At 47.7% G+C, this 17388-nt stretch overlaps 6 protein-coding genes and 1 non-coding gene across 7 annotated transcripts; 2 read left to right on the top strand and 5 right to left on the bottom strand.

The window, feature by feature from the left end:
- Nucleotides 1–326: 326 nt before the first annotated feature.
- On the top strand, nucleotides 327–1775 carry TrAFT101_009624 (uncharacterized protein; the record flags this gene model as incomplete). Its single annotated transcript, XM_024903874.2, has 7 exons — nucleotides 327–441; nucleotides 504–565; nucleotides 621–715; nucleotides 767–1103; nucleotides 1161–1383; nucleotides 1448–1514; nucleotides 1576–1775. 7 exons carry the CDS (start codon nucleotides 327–329, stop codon nucleotides 1679–1681), a joined length of 1005 nt encoding a protein of 334 aa, XP_024761440.2. The 3' UTR covers nucleotides 1682–1775.
- Nucleotides 1776–1901: 126 nt separating this feature from the next.
- On the bottom strand, nucleotides 1902–2003 carry TrAFT101_009625. The gene has a single exon. It is a non-coding gene; the product is annotated as a tRNA-Lys (tRNA).
- A 2238-nt stretch (nucleotides 2004–4241) lies between these two features.
- On the bottom strand, nucleotides 4242–6390 carry TrAFT101_009626 (putative secondary metabolism biosynthetic enzyme). Its single transcript, XM_066128716.1, has 2 exons — nucleotides 5658–6390; nucleotides 4242–5585 (listed from the first exon to the last, which is right to left on the bottom strand). Exons 1-2 carry the CDS (start codon nucleotides 5721–5723, stop codon nucleotides 4269–4271), a joined length of 1383 nt encoding a protein of 460 aa, XP_065984836.1. The 5' UTR covers nucleotides 5724–6390; the 3' UTR covers nucleotides 4242–4268.
- On the bottom strand, nucleotides 6060–10085 carry TrAFT101_009627 (Type I Iterative PKS; the record flags this gene model as incomplete). Its single annotated transcript, XM_024902508.2, has 3 exons — nucleotides 6060–8096; nucleotides 8166–9278; nucleotides 9429–10085. 3 exons carry the CDS (start codon nucleotides 10083–10085, stop codon nucleotides 6060–6062), a joined length of 3807 nt encoding a protein of 1268 aa, XP_024761439.2.
- A 2766-nt stretch (nucleotides 10086–12851) lies between these two features.
- TrAFT101_009628 (uncharacterized protein) lies at nucleotides 12852–13937 on the bottom strand. The gene has a single exon (XM_024908095.2). The coding sequence runs from the start codon at nucleotides 13865–13867 to the stop codon at nucleotides 12902–12904; it is 966 nt and encodes a 321-aa protein (XP_024761437.2). The 5' UTR covers nucleotides 13868–13937; the 3' UTR covers nucleotides 12852–12901.
- A 994-nt stretch (nucleotides 13938–14931) lies between these two features.
- On the top strand, nucleotides 14932–16074 carry TrAFT101_009629 (uncharacterized protein). The gene is made up of 3 exons (XM_024910971.2): nucleotides 14932–15268; nucleotides 15338–15427; nucleotides 15488–16074. The coding sequence occupies exons 1-3, from the start codon at nucleotides 15010–15012 to the stop codon at nucleotides 15853–15855; spliced, it is 717 nt and encodes a 238-aa protein (XP_024761436.2). The 5' UTR covers nucleotides 14932–15009; the 3' UTR covers nucleotides 15856–16074.
- Nucleotides 16075–16426: 352 nt separating this feature from the next.
- TrAFT101_009630 (uncharacterized protein) lies at nucleotides 16427–17118 on the bottom strand (the record flags this gene model as incomplete). The annotated part of the gene is made up of 2 exons (XM_024909792.2): nucleotides 16427–16940; nucleotides 16994–17118. 2 exons carry the CDS (start codon nucleotides 17116–17118, stop codon nucleotides 16427–16429), a joined length of 639 nt encoding a protein of 212 aa, XP_024761435.2.
- Between the last annotated feature and the right edge of the window lie 270 nt (nucleotides 17119–17388).

Raw genomic sequence — 17388 nt, forward strand, 5'->3', positions numbered from 1 at the left:
CAGTGGCTGTAGCTGAAGAGAACATTAGCTCAGCCAAAATCCATAAAAAACTCCTAAAATGGCGACTATTGCACGAGACTATTGATCTATCGCCGTAATTCTCACGATGGCCTCAAAATGCACTGTAATGAGCTTGCTCAATAGCTGAACGGCAAGCGTCGATAGTCAGGTCAGTCCCGAGCCGGCAGTGGTGGCTTATTTCTATTTAAATACAATATTGCATCCCTAAAACGTAAGATGGTTCCAATCGAGAATTTGTATTATTGCCGCAAATAGGTGAGCAATACTGTCTCTGTCGAAATTTATCATCAACTCTGGGTGTCATTATGACCATCCTCCGTAAATTCCTCATTGGCAACGTCGCGTTCCAAGCGGCACTTGCTCTTCCTGGGCCACCAGTCAATCATGGCGAGCATTGCAAGATCACTAAGGTCAAAGAAGGTGCAGACACAGTCAAGCAAGCCTAGAGTTCCAAGCCTTTTCTATCTGACACCGACTTATAGTTGTAACAACTAAACACTGGCCTTGGTGGACACAAACACGTACAGACTATACTACAAAAACTGTATGATGTCGGTTATTATTTTCCATGAGGACTTGTTATTTACAATATTCCATAGGCCCTTCCATCAACTAAGACGGTCACCTCAGACGCCACGCAGATAGACTATCAAACTGATTTCGCTCCCACTACGATTACATCTACCTCTACTGCGTAAGCACCTTGGGTTTCCTATTTTAAAGCCCCTACTAACTTGAAGTCAAGAACGGTGTCAATCACGGTATTCACTAGCACAGAGACAGATACTGTGACCTCGACGGCAACATCTACAACCACGACAATTGCGACAACTGCTGCCGTCATCTCTCCGTCCCCTGCTATATCAAATGACCAGACGCCTTCCAAGCGCGATAACCGGGGCTATTATCCGCCGCCTCCTCCTTCCTGCGAGACCATTTACAAAACGGAGAGAGTAACTGTCTGGGTGCCGACGGTCGCGCATAAGACGGTAACAAAGACCAAAACGGTAACCCCTGCCGCGGTTACCAAGACTGTAGCATCAACTGGAACCAATACTGTAACAACCACACTGCCCTCTACAGTAAGCTATACAGATTGATTCAACCAGCGATCCCAGCATATACTCATTTTGTTTTAGGTGACCTCAATCGCACTCGCAACTGCTACGAACACGATTTCTGCAGTAACTACGACAACAACAACAGCCACTACTACAACCACCCAGACTGTAGCTGCCACGCCTACTTATGCTCTATCATGGGACCAGGATACTTGCGGATATGCCTTTGCTCACATTATCGATGTCGAGATTGCTGGTGATGAGCAGACGGTTATCGACAGCTGCGCCAATATGTGCACTCGTAAGTATATATGTAGTACTGAGCTGGTTGCGAAATACGCCAACTAACATTTTTCTCTTTTAAGAGGACTCAAACTGCCTTCTATGGGAGGCTTACTATCACCTTTCAGACGCCAGTGGTCGTTGCGCAACGTAAGTTACCTATTGAACATCAAACTCATTGGTGTCGTATACTAAAATGAATCATGTCTAGGTTCGCTGATGCATACGACTCGGGCTATCTGCAATGCCCTGATTCTTACGGCATCGGTTACAGCGTTGGTGCACAAAAATTGGGCGTTGCCCCGTTGGCACCTTAGATGAACTTTGCAATGTGTGGCGGACGATATTAGCTGGGTTGTAAAGTGTGAAGGTTCTGACTGGTTTAGGAGCACGAGGATATTATTATCCCTAGGTAGCGATAATAAGATCTCGTTTCAATAAACGCTGTATGGTAGATAGACTACACGTAGACTTTAAAAAGGCAAAAAGGCAAAAAACAACCGCCGTGATATCCCAGCCAGATGCTTGTATAGGAAAAGCCCAATGCGGGGGTCGAACCCGCAACCTTGAGATATCGCATCGCCACTTCAGAACGTGTGATTTAAGAGTCTCACGCTCTACCGATTGAGCTAACCGGGCGCTCACATAAGCAAGCTGGCTAAGCTCCAAGCGGTTGCTGCTTGTTGCCATTTCGACGACGCTGTGTGGATTATAGATCTTTACCGAGTTAGCGCGATTGTGATGCAACGCCATTGCGAGTCAAAATGGCCATAGAGAGACTCTCTTATCTAGGCCAGCGATCGGAAGAGCGGGTTTCGAGACTCGATGTTGGAGAGACAAAGCTTCAATGTACATGTATGTTCAATGTTACTACAGCTTCAATTTTTAGCAGCTCCCGAAAGGTGAAGGCACCGAAACTTTCCAAACTGTATGTTATGTATTTATTTGACATAGACATGCATTCATGGCCAATCTATCTTTAATTGCTTCAACACGCCCCATCTACCGGCTTTGGCTCTCTCTGGTTAGTATTGAGACATTGACTGCTTCTTTACCCAGCTCGAGCAATTGATTGTTTCACCTTGGACTTACGCAACAAACTATCAAGTCTTCGCATCTTTATGTGGCTGAGGGGGAATCCTGCTCATCCTGCTCCTATTTGTGGATCACCGAGATACATTAATTGTATTAAACGGCGAATCCATTTCCACAAAAGAGAGGCTATAAAACAGTACATGTACCTACTGCTAGCATGCCTTGCGCGGCAAAGCATGGTAAACCAGAACTGGAGCTGCTTTCGTGAATGATAGCACTCACTGAACAACTCTGACTGGCGGGAATTCTATTGGCAGGTATTTCATAGGCAACTACTTCGTTGGCATCAATTCCGTCTATGGTAGCTCAACACTAGAGGGCGCACGATTGAGTTTCCTGAGTATCTCGCTCAACATCGCCGTCAATTCGAGTAGGCAACGCGCAGGCAATGGGAGCGTGAACATCGCAAATGGGAATCACGGCGATATGAGAATGAAAAAGAAGAGAGAGCTGCCTTGCTTGTGTATACCAATGCTTTGAAGGATCTTCTTATGAAATATGGATTTGTCCAGTCCTTCCAGCAATACTTAGACCCAAAGCAGCAGGACCAGTGGACGACGTTTGTTGAATACCTCGCGTTCGAATGCCTCTACCTTGACCAATTTACTAAGTATACGCAGAGAATGGAACCGCAGCCTGTAAAGCGCAAGGGTGATTGCGGTCATGAGGGAAACATGACGGCGATTGATAACACAAAAGATACGCAGACAGAGTCAGTCGGAGAACAGATGCGGTCTGAAAGCGAACTGGCCAGGAATTCACAGGAGCAAAAACGATATCGCAATCAACTCCAATTCACTCTGATACTGTTCAGAACGAAGATACAAGAAAGCCAAGGCAAGAGTGACCTTTCAGCAGTACAGGGTTGAGTGGGTTTTGTCTGAAATAAGAAAAATCGAGGCAGAGCAGGAGGTGGCAGGCAATAATGCCAGCTTGGTGGAAACAAAAAAAAATGGCAAAGTAAAACCCGAAAGTGATGCAAATATTGTTTCGCCGGTTGTAGAGTGCGAGCGAGAAGATGAGGAGAAGATGGGCAACTACAATTGTGACATTTCGTCGACAGCTCAAAGCGTGAAGTTCAAGGCCCTTCTACAACGCATGAAGCTGTTCCAGAGTCACAGTTGAAAGCGAGCAACAACCCATTTTCCGAAAGTCTTAGCTCTACCAGAAGCAAGGAAACATTGGCACAATTCCACAAGAAAGGCGACGATGTAGATCTGGAAAGTGGAGTGGTTGTTTCATCTTAAGTTAATTTAGCAGTCACGGATGATCCTTAAAAGACTTGCAATGATCGACTTAAAACTTTGCGACCGAGGATGAATGGTAAAGTGTCCGCTGCCTCTTCTAAGTTGTTGGAGGTAAATGAGAAGGAAAGGAAGAAGGGGAAAAAGGTATCACGCGTATTATTAATCATGTGAATATAAATCTTCACCATTGTAGGATGTAAAACTACCTATGAGAAGCACTCTGGCAGCTAATAGAAGGATATTCTGGATGATAAGGTAAGTAAGGGATATACGCCCGGGCATTGCTATAAATATTTATCAGGGATCCAAGTCTAGGGATTGGATTTGGGCGTTAATATTTTTTGTATTGAAGTAATTTGCGCCTATTCAAACTTGACAATTTTCAATTACATTCACTTTCATCTTCACACTGCTGTCTCAATTTCTCATTTTCCATACCATAAATAAAGACCAAGGTAAGAGAGGCATAAGAGGCATAAGAGGCAAAAGATATATACATATGTAAAAAAAGGTTACATACATGCAATGAAAACTTGCTCATGGTCACAAAATGCTCTTCACTCTAGCTATAGTACTCCACCAGCCACGCACGCAAGTCCCCAACTGTCTGATACTCCAAGAATAAGCTGCCATTAATCACAACGCCGAGCTCGTCCCGAAACTTCTCAGCAATGACGAGGCTCATCAAGCTGTCAACTCCCAGGTGCATGAAGTTGGCCTCATCGTTCAGGTCAGCAGGGTCGAGCCCTGATTCTTCCGCTAAAAGCGCCATGGCTTTCATAGCTGTGCTGTCCGCCGCGGGTGGCGCCAGCTCAACCGGGGCAACCGTGGAGATGGGTACAGGCACAGGGATAGAGGCTCGAGTAGACACTAATGGCGTCTGTATTGATGCCTCTAGCGATTGTTCCTCATCCTCCTTTTTAATTTCAGCCACCACGACTTTGGTGGCAACAACAGATTTTAGTACAGCACTAGATGGAACAGGTTGCGCATGAGTACGTGTAGAAACGGTGGCAGTACTTCTGTTCTTAACATCGGGGGGCGAGAAGAATCTGTTGAGTAGCAGGCGGGGGTAGCGGCGAAACTTGATGTCGTGAACAAGGCCAATGATCTCACCCTCCTGCAATATGTAGACATCGCCAAGATATACGGTTGGGTCCTCAGTTGTTGGAATCATCTTGACATAGGATTGGTATTTAGCCCCGGCAACGAGTGGGCGAGCGATACGCATCGAGCCACAGCCAGGAGTAACACAGAAGTTGGCGCGAGTATCCATGGCATCGGATACGTTCATCACAAAACCCGCCAGATGGGCAACGCTGTCGATGAAGAATGGCGGAACAGTCCAAACGCCGCTGGACTTGGCCTTGAGCATCACGTCGGCAAAGGCCTCGAGGCCGTGCATCACCACCGACTGCATGCCCCGGTACTCGTCTGCGTAGTGGACCAGGTTGTTGGAGAAGAGGAGGTATGCCAGGCTGTGCGACAACCGGCTGGCTATGCCTTTCTCCGCAAGATGCTGGAGCGTTTCGATACGACCCTGTACCAGATGCGTCGTCGATATCCAGCTAGCAAGGCTGTCAGCCGAAGATCCGTAGCGGATCTGGGCCGTCACTATGGGCTCTTCATCGGTGAGCGCGGAAGCATCAGAAGTGAGATTATGCCACTCCAGATTGGCTACCCCTGAGTCGATGTCTGAGGTGGAGATGGACACCTGGATCATCTGCGGCACTTCGGTATTCTTCTGGACAACTATTCCCTCGCGCACAACCATATTGCACACTTCCATGTCCATAGGAGCACCTCCCACGTTTGCTTGTGGTCGCAGGTTCTCATAGAGGTATTTACCTAGGGTATAGGCAATGTCTGCGTGGATAGACTACAAGTTGCAGAAAAGAAAATATTAATATCTTTCATTCTGATAACAAGACGTTCATGGTTGTATACTTACCGAAGTGACTACGCCTGCGCCATTCATCTGATGGCCCCGCGCAGCAGTCAGAAATTCAGCCTGCATCAAATCAGACTGCGCAATAACACGACCAGCAGAGCCGTCAAACGACTCATCCACAACCTCATGGACTAGTGATGTTCGAAGTCCAGAGCGCGGCGGCGCCGGCAAGGCCCTTGTCTGTTGTTGTTGCAGCAGCAGCTTCTTCTCCTCGTCATAGAAAGTGTTACCCTTGGTAAGGGCCCAATCGCCGTTATACTGGAGCCAGTAGTTCTTATCGTTCCATGTATAGGTTGGCAAGTCTAGGAGACGCAATGCATGCTCGAATGGACGATGGAACTCATCAAACCGTAGTGGGACGCCAGCACTATACAGAACGCCCAGGGAGTGGCTCAATGTCTTTCAGTTGTTTTCGCCCCGTTGCCAGGACGGAGCAGCCAACGTTAGAGAGAAGGAGTCGGCCAAGATGCTGCGGGACAGGCCGAGGCATACAGGGTGTGGACCAATCTCGACCCACGTCGTGGACTCGTCAATAAGTCCAGCGTGGTGAGCAGCCTTGATGCCGGCAACGAAATCCACAGTCTCACGAGTTGCACGGCGCAGGTAAGTCGGGTTGACTATCAATTCCTTGGTGATATTGCAACCAAGCAGCGGCGACACGATGGGAATGGCCGGTGCATGGTAAAGCACGCCTTTGCTAGCTAAATGCTCATATTCATCCAATATTGGGTCTGTTTGGGAAGAGTGGAAGGCAAAGGCTATATCCAATAGGGAGCATTTAAGTCCAGGGCCGTCTTGGTCAGATTCCTGCAGAGCCGAGGCCAGGGCCTCCATATCAGCCCCTAGTCCGCTGAGGACCGTGTCATTGGGCCCATTGATACACGAGACTTCAAACGGGAGACCTTTGAAACCGGCCTTCTTGTTTATTATATCGAGGGATGCCTTTACAGCCAACATCTTATGGCTGCCGCTCGTACACCTCCGCTCCAAGAGGATGGCGCGGCTACCGACCAGGAAGATGGTGTCGGCCGCTGAGAGAACACCAGCAACATGTAGCGCAGCATATTCGCCCAGGCTGTGGCCAACGACTACGCTAGGATACACCCCGAGCGAGTTCCAATACTTGGCGAGCGCAATCTCGACGCAGACAAGAGCGAGATGTGTCATGATGGGGGAATGCGCATGGTCCTGTGGATGGCTACCATCGATGACGGGGATGATGGATGGGAAGCCCTGGCCTTGCGCCAGTGAGTCGAGATGCAGAATTTGCTCGCGAAATACTGGTGATTCGCGAAACAGCCCAAGGTTCATCGACCGGTGGGAAGCCCCTTGGCCAGTAAAGGCAAACACCACCGGTGGCGGACCTGTTGGTGAGATGGGCTTGTGCGTGTCCGCCGACTCCATGTGCGAGGCAAGCTGCCTTTTCAACGCAGATAACATGCCCTCTGGCGATGAAGATGTAGAGATGGAAATGGCTACGCGGTGATTGTGATGCTGGCGCCGTGCGGTTGTAGTATAAGCCAGATCAGCCATCGAAACATCCGGATGCACCTCTAGGTAGGCGGCCAAGCGTTCCAGATTACCCCCGAGAGAAACTTTGCTCTTGGCTGAGACCACGACGAGGTGGGCTGCGCGAGGATCTCTTCTCTCGGTATTGTCTCGCAACGGTGGCTCTTCAATGATGAGGCTGCTATTGCCGCCGGATGCGCCGAAGTTGTTAACAACGGCAACGCGCTTGCGCTCGGGATTGCGCTGCCACGAAACTTTTTCGTAGGGAATGTGGAGGTTTCTGCGCTGCATCTCCTGATCACTGGGAAACCCCGGGTTGATCACGCCCTTTATGCCGACGTGCTTCGGTATGGCCCCCTTTTCGAACATTAGGAGTACTTTGAGCAATGCTGTTATGCCCGCCACCGCCTCTCCATGACCGATATTGGACTTGACTGCACCGATATGGAGTGGCTGCTTGGACGAGCGGCGGCGCGTCGTCAGGGGCGCAAAGACGTTGCATACGGACTGGATCTCTTGCGCATCGCCAGCCTGTGTCCCGGTGCCATGCATTTCGATATAACCGATATCTAGCGGATCCACGGCGGCTTTACGCAGCAAGGCTCGAGTGAGGTCAGCCTGGTGGCCGGCATGAGGATGCGTGATGGAGACAGCCTCAGCCGAATGGTTGGTTCCTGCGGCGAGAATCACGCCGAGGATGTTGTCATTGTCGGCCTCGGCATCTTCGAGCCTCTTCAACACTAGTGAGACTACGCCATCCGCGCGGCAATATCCGTCAGCCTCGCTGTCCCACGTCTTACATGCGTTGGGGGTCTTGGATAAGAAGTGGCCGTTGCTCAGTCCAGCAAAGCCGTCCGAGTTGGTCAGCACGTTTGTGCCGCCAGCTACTGCCATGTCTGTATCACCGTTCCACAGTGAGTTACATGCAAGCTAGGAATCAAGATAATGCATTAGTGATTGATCAAGGCTGAGAATTAAAAGAGAAATGACTTAGCATACGTGGATAGTTGCCAAACCAGACGAACAGGCAGTATCAATACTGTAACTGGGTCCAGCAAACTTGAAGAAGTAGTTGATTCGTCCCGCTCCAAAGGCTCTACATCCTCCTGTTACAAAGTAGGTACCTATTTCTTGACCTGAGTTAACTTCATGATAATCATCGCTAGCCTGCGCGTAAAAGGAGCCCGCACGCTCCAGTTTTGTCGAGACGGTACGATTTGCAACGTAGCCGGCGCGCTCAAGAGCCTCATAGGCCGTCACGATAGCCAGCCGTTGCATTGGGTCGGTCTGAAGAGCCTCACGAGGCGACATGTTGAAGAACGGCGCATCAAAGAGGCCCGGCTCATCAATGAAGCAGCCGTACGGCGTGTAGCTTGTATTCATGCGCTTGCCTGCAGGATCACAGTGCGTATCGACGTCAAAACGATCTGCTGGAATCTTGCGGTGGACATCCAGCCCGGCGTCCAGGATATCCCAAAACCTTTCAGTGTCAGTTGCCCCTCCGGGCAATCGGCATGCCATTCCCACAATAGCAATCTTGGACTGCGCCGAGTCCAGACTCTTTCGCGGCGTTCCAGCCTCACTCAGCCACGGCACCAGGTCCCGCACCGAGGCACGGAGAATGCTTAAGCCTTGCTGTTCTTGCTCCTGAACTGCCTTGAGCAGATCTCGCACGGGAAACGATGTGCGAAAGATAAGAACCTGGCAGTCTGTTGCCTCCAAATCCTTGGCCATTTGCAGGATGCTCTCGATGACCTTGTCAAACTGAATGGACTTTATGAGGAGCTCCTCCACTATGGTCTGGAACAGCTCGCTGGCGCTGCTGGCAGAGATAGGATCGCCTGTTGAGATGGAGAAGATGGGGACTTGAGGCGAGTAGCGCGCATCTAGCAACTCCATTGACGGAGTCCTCACGACATTGTCGGCATGCGCCGAGGTGTAAATGTGAGGTGCGTGGCCAAGGCCGCTGTATACCGGCATCGCTGACCAGTCGCGATTGCGGAAGAAGTGAGATGTACAGAAGAGATGTTTGAGCCGTGCCGGTGGCCCACTTAGGATTACTGAGTTACGGCTCATGGCACTGATAAAGATCTTGCTGGCCTCTGGCGTAAGCTGAATGATTTATGTTAGACGCTGTTTGTCCTAGAATTCCTCTCTAACATGGCTATCTTTTAAAGTATTTTAAACAAGAAAATGGTACAGATGCAATTATGACTAGGAAGAAGGAATGAATAGAGTAGACTTGGTAAACTGATAACGTACCTCGGCTGCATTGATAGTATCAAGCTCTTTCTGAGCATCTTCAGCCACGACTCCCGGTATCACGTAGGCCCAGCTATCTCCAAGCCCATCACCGTGCCTCGGCTCTAAATTCTGCGATACTTGATTGACTAGAACAACCATTCGAAAGCATACACGAATTACCTCGGCTCCAACAATAGGAATATCACCAAGCGTCGGCGCCAAGGATACTGCTGCCGTAGCCAAGAGTCCAGCACCAAGACCAGTCAGGCAAGCATTGACGCTGTGGAAGTCATAGTTCTCTTTGCTATCCTCGTAGCATCCGATGAAAGTGGCCAACTGCACAGCGCAGAGCAGAAGCTCGTCAATGGAGCTAGCAAATGGTCCACTGATGAGTTTTGCATCATCGGCCAGATCAAATATACAATCAAAGTGCGGAATCAATTCCCGCAATGGAGCAGGGAGCTGGCGAGCCTCTTCACGAACCGCCACTGTGGCTTCGTGGATGAAACGCGCAAGATTAGGATATTGCTTGTCCTTGCTGTGTGCGAGTAGACGCCTCAGCAACGTCTTCCTGTCATCATGGGGATACTCGTTGCTGAAAAAGCCAAGCTTTAGCTCCCTTGAATGGATCAGCGAGGCTGAAGTTGAATCCGAAGAAGGGGTAACGGCCAACATAGTGTTACTGCCTTATAAGCAAGATTATGGTAACGTTGATGGGTTTTAATATAGTACTTTAGGCACAGTATATGACATGATTTATTCTTCAAGAAGAGTGAGTGACAGTGATGGTTAAATAGAAGAATAGCACCCAAGAGTAGCTTTAGAAACCGTGAATATCTCTTTCCACATCAGATAACGGTTCTGTGATATGCGTGTCAATCTCATGACCTCTCAACACCATAATGATCTAGGAGTCAACGATAACGACTTGTTACACAAAATTTCCGAGGCTTCAAGTTGGGGTACCACAGCTCCATACACCACATCCACCAATTTATTTTCGGCCGAATTAATGTTGAAGCCTCTCCGTTTATTGCTATGAACGCCCCGAGACCAACAATATTGTACTTCATGCTCTATCCGTACGATAACGAGATGGTCGTACTGTTGTAAGTCTCCCGAACCCAGAATCGACTAGTGGAAACAATATTGCTTTGCTATCTCAGCGGTGGATTCCGGGGGCGTACTGCATTGGCTTGTTCCGAGCCTCTTCCTACATCTTGGCGTAGAGAGGATAATCCTTTCAGTTCCCCTATCACGACATGATGCAGAGTAATCCTTATTTTTCTAACCCTTGCATTAGGATCGATAAGATCTTATGCCATTTCGGAAACGGTGAAATGATATGGTCCGTCTTATCATCGCTATTTATTATTGTAACTGATGATTCTAGACGACCATTTTACCTATACGAGTTTCATATCACTCCTTTCCATACTATTTTCAACGAGTGACTTTTACATTGGGCAGCGATATCTTGTATATCGGTAAACACGCGTGAAACGGCCGTCGTCGGCTATCGCCAGATTTGTGCGGCACTCAATAGTATCGGTGCCTTTGATGATTACTATTCCCAAGTGGGGTCTGATGCGGTGATGGTTGGCCCGATGGAGTCTCTCTTACCTGATTCGCTTTGCCGCTTTGCCGCCCTTGGGGTTACGACCTTAATATAAGGTTAAATACTCCGATGGCTATCGCTAGGGTCTATGGCTAGGATTTTGGCAAGATTTATAAGCATAGCGTCAGACGTGGCAGCACAGAGCCGCTTCAATTATAGACCTTTCATCCAGCCATAACGAAATATTCGCAGGAACATGGGTTTGGGTGCGACAGTAACAGCGAACGGGCATGAATCGGTGGTATTGAACCTTTAAGAATACCATTACAGGGACTATTACAGCTATGGAAAAGTGCTGGAAGCAACGACGGAGAGAGCCCTAGTGCGCGACCCCGAACAATATCCCTTCATGTAGACAAAAAATGTTTCGCCTTCTATTCCATCAAGGCTCAGGCTCCACTGTAGGTGGCCTATAAGCACAGCCGTTAGACAACTGCGGGCGGCCTACAAGTGTACATGTACATAGTTGTATCATGTATGGCAGCATAGAGTTGTCCACCCGCCCATCACTATGTTGAAGAGAGGCTATAAAATTCTTTAATTAGTACATGTAGTGATCCGTCTTTCTTTCGTTCTGTCTTCTTCAAGAGTCTTCTTCAAGGCACTGGGACGAATCGCTGCTAAAATTTACAACCCCAACTTTTTTTTATTTTGTTCTTAATTGGTGGTTGCCCAACATCTTTAACTGTCTGTTGACCTGACTTAACCCCCGAGAATAACTAACGACGAAGAATAATATGTACTGAGATAGCGGTTCATGAAGGAGGAACAAGCCAAACTGCGAGGAGCGAACCTAACACCGACATATTACTTGAGCTTTATTTAAAGTACGGACCACTCCTTATATCTCGGTTCTTCTGACCTAATGCTAGGCCGAATTGCTAGCTTAGATTTCACTAAATACCCTTGTCATGACGCGTAAGAAAGCGAAATCCAACAAAAAGTGGGCTATGTACCATCTTTACACGATGAAGTGTCTCTTCTGCTTGAAGAAGATGATTTACATCTTGATTTCTGCAAAATTGACGATGCGGAAACTTGTATTAGGGAATACGACACGAACATTATGGGTCGATTTATATGCCACAATGATAAATGCGGTTCGAATGGATGGTCAAGCAATATGGTTGCCATCACTATACGGATGTATCCAAATGATCGATACAATGCAAGGGTCTATTACCAACGCTGTAAAGGCTGCAATCGCCTTAGCAAACCACTTTTGAATAATACATATGCAGAAAGAATTGCGTATCGTATTAAGAAATGGTATGGTATACAACTGGAGACGCCATACTACTCAGAACAGAGTAATGGTCCACACCAGAGCTCTTTATGTGAAGGATGCAAGGATGGTCATTGCAGCGAATTGAAAAAAACGTTTGTGTAATGATGATATGGGTACTGTATCAATGGGACTTGAGAACCACACTTTTATCTGTCTGCCTTTGAGCAATTCTCAAGTCAGGCTAATTATATAGCAATCAACCCATTTTATCTTTGGACCAATTTATACATAACCATCTCCAATGTCTCATAAACACAATAGATCTAATGATTGATAATAAGGCTTTACCCTAGCTGATACAAACGCTGCCAGCCTGAAGAAATTCTTATGTTGAGTGGTGCATGGAGTTTTCGCGTGAGTTAGGCTATTGGAAAGACGCACAAGCTAAGTTGCTCAGCTGCTTTTACAGTTGTGTCTTACAAAGTCTCTTTACCTATGAATAGGGTAAATTCCACTATTTTCGATACCAAATACGGCTGTTTGGATACAAGAGGAGCAAGTTGGGGGGGGGAAAGAATCAGAATCCTCTTTTGGTAGAATCTGCAGTTACTTTGGTATCCTTTATTGTGCTATTGTTATATCCTCTTAAACAAATTGTTCTTTATTCTCAAAAGCCCATTGAGCAATCTCCGTAGGAGATTGACCGCTATACTTCTCCACATTAGCTGCTGCTTCCACATAGAAATCCTCCTTATAGAGAGGATCATCGTTTTCCGATCTGGAAATCAACTTCCGCACGAGGTCCCTGGCTATATGTTCCGGAATCCCATCAGCCTTAAACACCTCGACGCCCTCATCCTCTTGATCCACACTCTTGACTGCAAGCTCCTTGCCGATAGCTTTACCAATAGCAGCCAGAGCGTCTCTCTGAGACGCGATTTTCGGCCCACATAGCGTTACGGACGACGGGCTGGGCGAGCCATCAGGCGTCTTTGCGCCACGGACGAGGAATCCCGCACACACGCGGCTGATGTCTGCGGGTGCGATGTAGTCAAAAGTAACGTCCGGCGCCACCAGCTTCACCTCACCAGTGCGGATCATAGCGCGCCATCGAAATGTGTTGGACAAGAAATAGGAAGGCCGCACTGCCACGTAGCCGCCCTCTCCGAATATGTTTTGGAGGTTAATCTCCACCTGGGCGTGGGCAAAGGCGATGAAATCGGACGTCGGCACACTCTTGAGGCCTTCTTTGCCGGCGCTTTGGGCCGTAACGCTCGAGCTGCTCAGGAAGACAACGAACTCGATACCAGCAGATTTCAGTGCTTCGATGGCCGAGCGCATGCCATCCGAAACCCCGAAGACCAGGTAGATGAAAGCGTGCTTGGCTCCTGACTTGGCTACAGCAGCTTTAATGCTCTCTGTGTCCATGAGGTCGGCTTGAATTCTTTCGAATCCACCATCTCGCTCTTGATCTGGGGTGAGTTCGGGGATGGGTTTGCTAACGTCCCGCATGGCCAAGAAGACCTTGGCACCTTGCTCATGGGCCACTCGAGCAGCTGTAGAGCCGATGCCGCCAGTAGGGCCAAAGACGATTACGCTAGGGTTCGACATGGTTGTGAAGACTGTTTCTGTTTCTTGTTTTCTTTCTCTTTCTTTTGTCTTCTCAGATTAAATTGAGTAGGGTTCTGGTTAGGAGCAGTCTGTAAACAAAGCGATCACCTTCACCTATATATCTAAAAGATGGTGCGTGATAATATGTAGTCCGTACTTAAAAGCTATTGCCAATCGAGGAAATAACGCTAATATCCGCTGGTTAAAGTCCATTCCAGCCGAGAGCCAATACTAGTACACTTTGCTTGTGAGAACACTTTTCGGAGGTTATGACTTCCGAGAACCGAACCCATAATGCAAAGTGTATGTATCATAGAAAGAAGACTCTAGTCAATATGAATATTAGCTACAACACCATACAATACTCTGTACCATCCCCCCCCTCCTCAATACTGTCGAGCGTAGGCTTGCTAGGTTTCTTGAGCACACCGTTAGTAGCTTCAAGCTGGTCTTGGCTCAGGTCCTTAACTTTCTGAATCTTAGCTGTCATTACGGACGGAAGCTCGATGCTTTCACCGTTTCAAGAATTAGTAATTGTGTTGCATAGTTGTTTGTTCATTATAAATACATGTAATCTAATTGAAGCGAAGGATCTAAAACCATGCTGTTTTCTTCGCTAATGGCCTATACGTACTAAAGTGCACGCACCTATCGAAATGACTCGTCGAGAGGCTACAAAGCAAGGAATACAATCTCTGCAAGATGAAGCAGTCTATACAGTCTATACATTTACTGAATACCCCGGCGTACTAGCTAGGGTTAACAAGCTGGACTATTATTGCCCGACTCACTCAATTAGTACTATATCTACTTGGGCTACCCACTTTCCTACGGCAGACTAGTTTGCATGGAGTGGGATGCCGATGTTTGTAATCTGCGCGGCGCTCGGACTTGATGAAGTCCCGAGTTGTCTTTCTCTGCCGCATCTAGATGTGTTCTGTTCGGACTTCGTTGTTCGTCAGAGTTGTCAATCATAAAACTCATGAAGATGGAAGAGAGCATAGGCATTATTTATTTACTTAGTTTTGGCCATTCAATTGACTGAACAAGGCCACCACAGTCACTCACTATTGCTCATTGGCTTTTCTATTCCTAAAATAGAACGCAATATTTCTCCCCAAATCTATCCTCTCCCATCTGCCATGACCGAGCACGTGCTAGTAATCGGAGCCACTGGTAACATTGGCGTGTCTGCTGTTAAGGGTGCCCTGCGCTCCGGACGCCAGGTCCTGGCCATAGTCCGTAACCAGGCTTCGGCAGAAAAGCTTTATAAACATGTGGGGTCATCTGAGGGCATTGTAGTTGTCGAGGCAGATGTTACATCTGACAAGGGAGTCAAGGGTGTTGTTGACCAGGTTAAAGCTGGCAAGCTACCGGCCTTTCAACACGTTTATACCTGCGGTTAGTTTTTACTTTTAGCCAAAACAAAGCTTGATCTTAGACCTTGCTAACCAATGCTTCGCTGTTAAGTGGGTGGTGAATACACCGATGTTGCTCTCAAAGACATTACCACTGAGAGGCTTCGTAAAAACATGAACATGGGCTTTGAGGCCAATTTCTGTGAGGCCCCACAGTAGACATGCTCTAACATTTCGCCTCCTAATGCAATTGATACTATAGTTGCCTATCGAGATACAATTGAGTATTTACGCGAACAAAACCATCCAGACAGCACATGGACTATCTGTACGGGCGCGCAGGGCGAACTAGCCATCTTTGGGCTGCCAGCTATGACACAAGGTCCTTTATTCTCCATGACCACGGCGGCCTCCCGCGAGAATGAGAAAACTAACGTACGCGTGAATGAGGTTTATTTGATGTTTCGGGTTGAAGTTGATGAGAATGCTGCAGCGCACGGCGTCTCAAGCAGCACTGAGTTTGCTTCTGTCTATGAGAGTATCCTGTCTAATCCTGAGATCCGTGGCTCGCGTGTGCGTGTTGCCAGTCCTGCAGACTTTAAAGACTTGAAGTGGGCCAAGAAATTCTAGGAAGCTTTATCTTCTTCTTTCTGCCTTACAACTCCATAGCATGCCGTGTTGTACGAATAGCTAATATGAGCCTTAAAGGACTGTTAAAAGGAGATAGATAGAATAAGGATGGGAATAACCATTGCGAGTAATGTGATAACAGCCGAAATCAAAAGTGCTCATAGCAAAATCGTTGAGATAGCGCTACTTAGCCTTCTCGATCACACAACTAGAAAGATGAACTAATTAGTACACTATAATATATCCTTCGCGATGATGATGCAACCTTGCTTATACGTCTGCTATATTAGGCCCTTTCCAGTAAAAAATCGCCCATTCCCCCACATACATCTACAGATTCGTAATTGAGACCAAAGCCTCGAACTTCAGGAATAATACGATAGTAAAAGTTCGCATTATAACCGTCTTGGGCAAAACCAATGAAATCAGTCATGTCATATGCCTTGCTTGCGGCTGCCCAAGCAGCGGCAATAAAGCCTGACATTTCCTGCTGCTTGGAGTACGAGAGCCTGGATTTGGACCTTGTAGTCTCAAGATAGCACGTTAGTATAAGCCAGCTGTGACTAAAAGTCTATGTACCTACATAGGATATTTTAAAGCCTGATCCTGGAGGCACACGCTTGCCTCGTTTGCCAGTAGAGCTCTCATCAATAGGTAAGTGCAACAGCGTGTTGCCATCAGCAAAGTGGTTGATGATGATGTCTTGCTTGGTATTAGGGCTATGAGTACCCGCAACACCAGCGAGGAGAACGCGGCTCACTAAGGCTGGGTCGCCGTCGCGCCGTTGAAGGATTTCCTCTTCGTTATCGAATGCCAGACTCGAGATGGCGTCATATTTCAAGTTATTGGCGCTGCTTCCAAGCACGCTGGTCCACCAGTCCACGTATTCACCGTGTATATCGCCATAGTCTCGCCTCCGAGCGCCAGGGAGGATCTCATCTTGAGCACCGGAGTAGTGAGCAGCAGCTAAATAGATGAGATTGAAAGACATTTGAATGATATATGCCAGTGCCAGACAGTTACTGCCGTTGACATATTCGCAGATAGTATGAGTGAGGGTCGTTGACATGGTAACAAAAGCTATGCTACGTATTGGGTCAGGAGATACGAAGATCTTAGTTTGAAAGTCTCAACTTACGTATTGTTGCTTGTTCCAATGGTTCGGATGACATGATTGATAGCTTGGCAGGTGATACGCTTCTGTAGCTCGCGCGGATCCAAAATCGCGACTGCATCGTACTGAGGATTGGCGCTATAGCTCATCAGGTCCATCCCAGCATGGATAATAGGTGTCGCCACTACAACCTGGTTGACCAAAGCGCCACGATAGCGTAAAGATACCTCATATTGATGTGTGTTATCCGGTGTTAGAGAATAATAACATGGCCTAAGGGGAAATGGGCGAGAGATATGAGGTGGATACAAGACAGCGATCTGGATATCTCTACTTGAGCGATATGGGACTTGTAGGTTGGGCTATTTTATGCTCTTTATATCCTGCATGTCATCTAATTTTTGGCCTCTCGGTGCTGG

This window comes from Trichoderma asperellum, chromosome 6 (genome assembly GCF_020647865.1).
Source record: "Trichoderma asperellum chromosome 6, complete sequence".
Classification (NCBI taxonomy): Eukaryota; Fungi; Ascomycota; class Sordariomycetes; order Hypocreales; family Hypocreaceae; genus Trichoderma; species Trichoderma asperellum.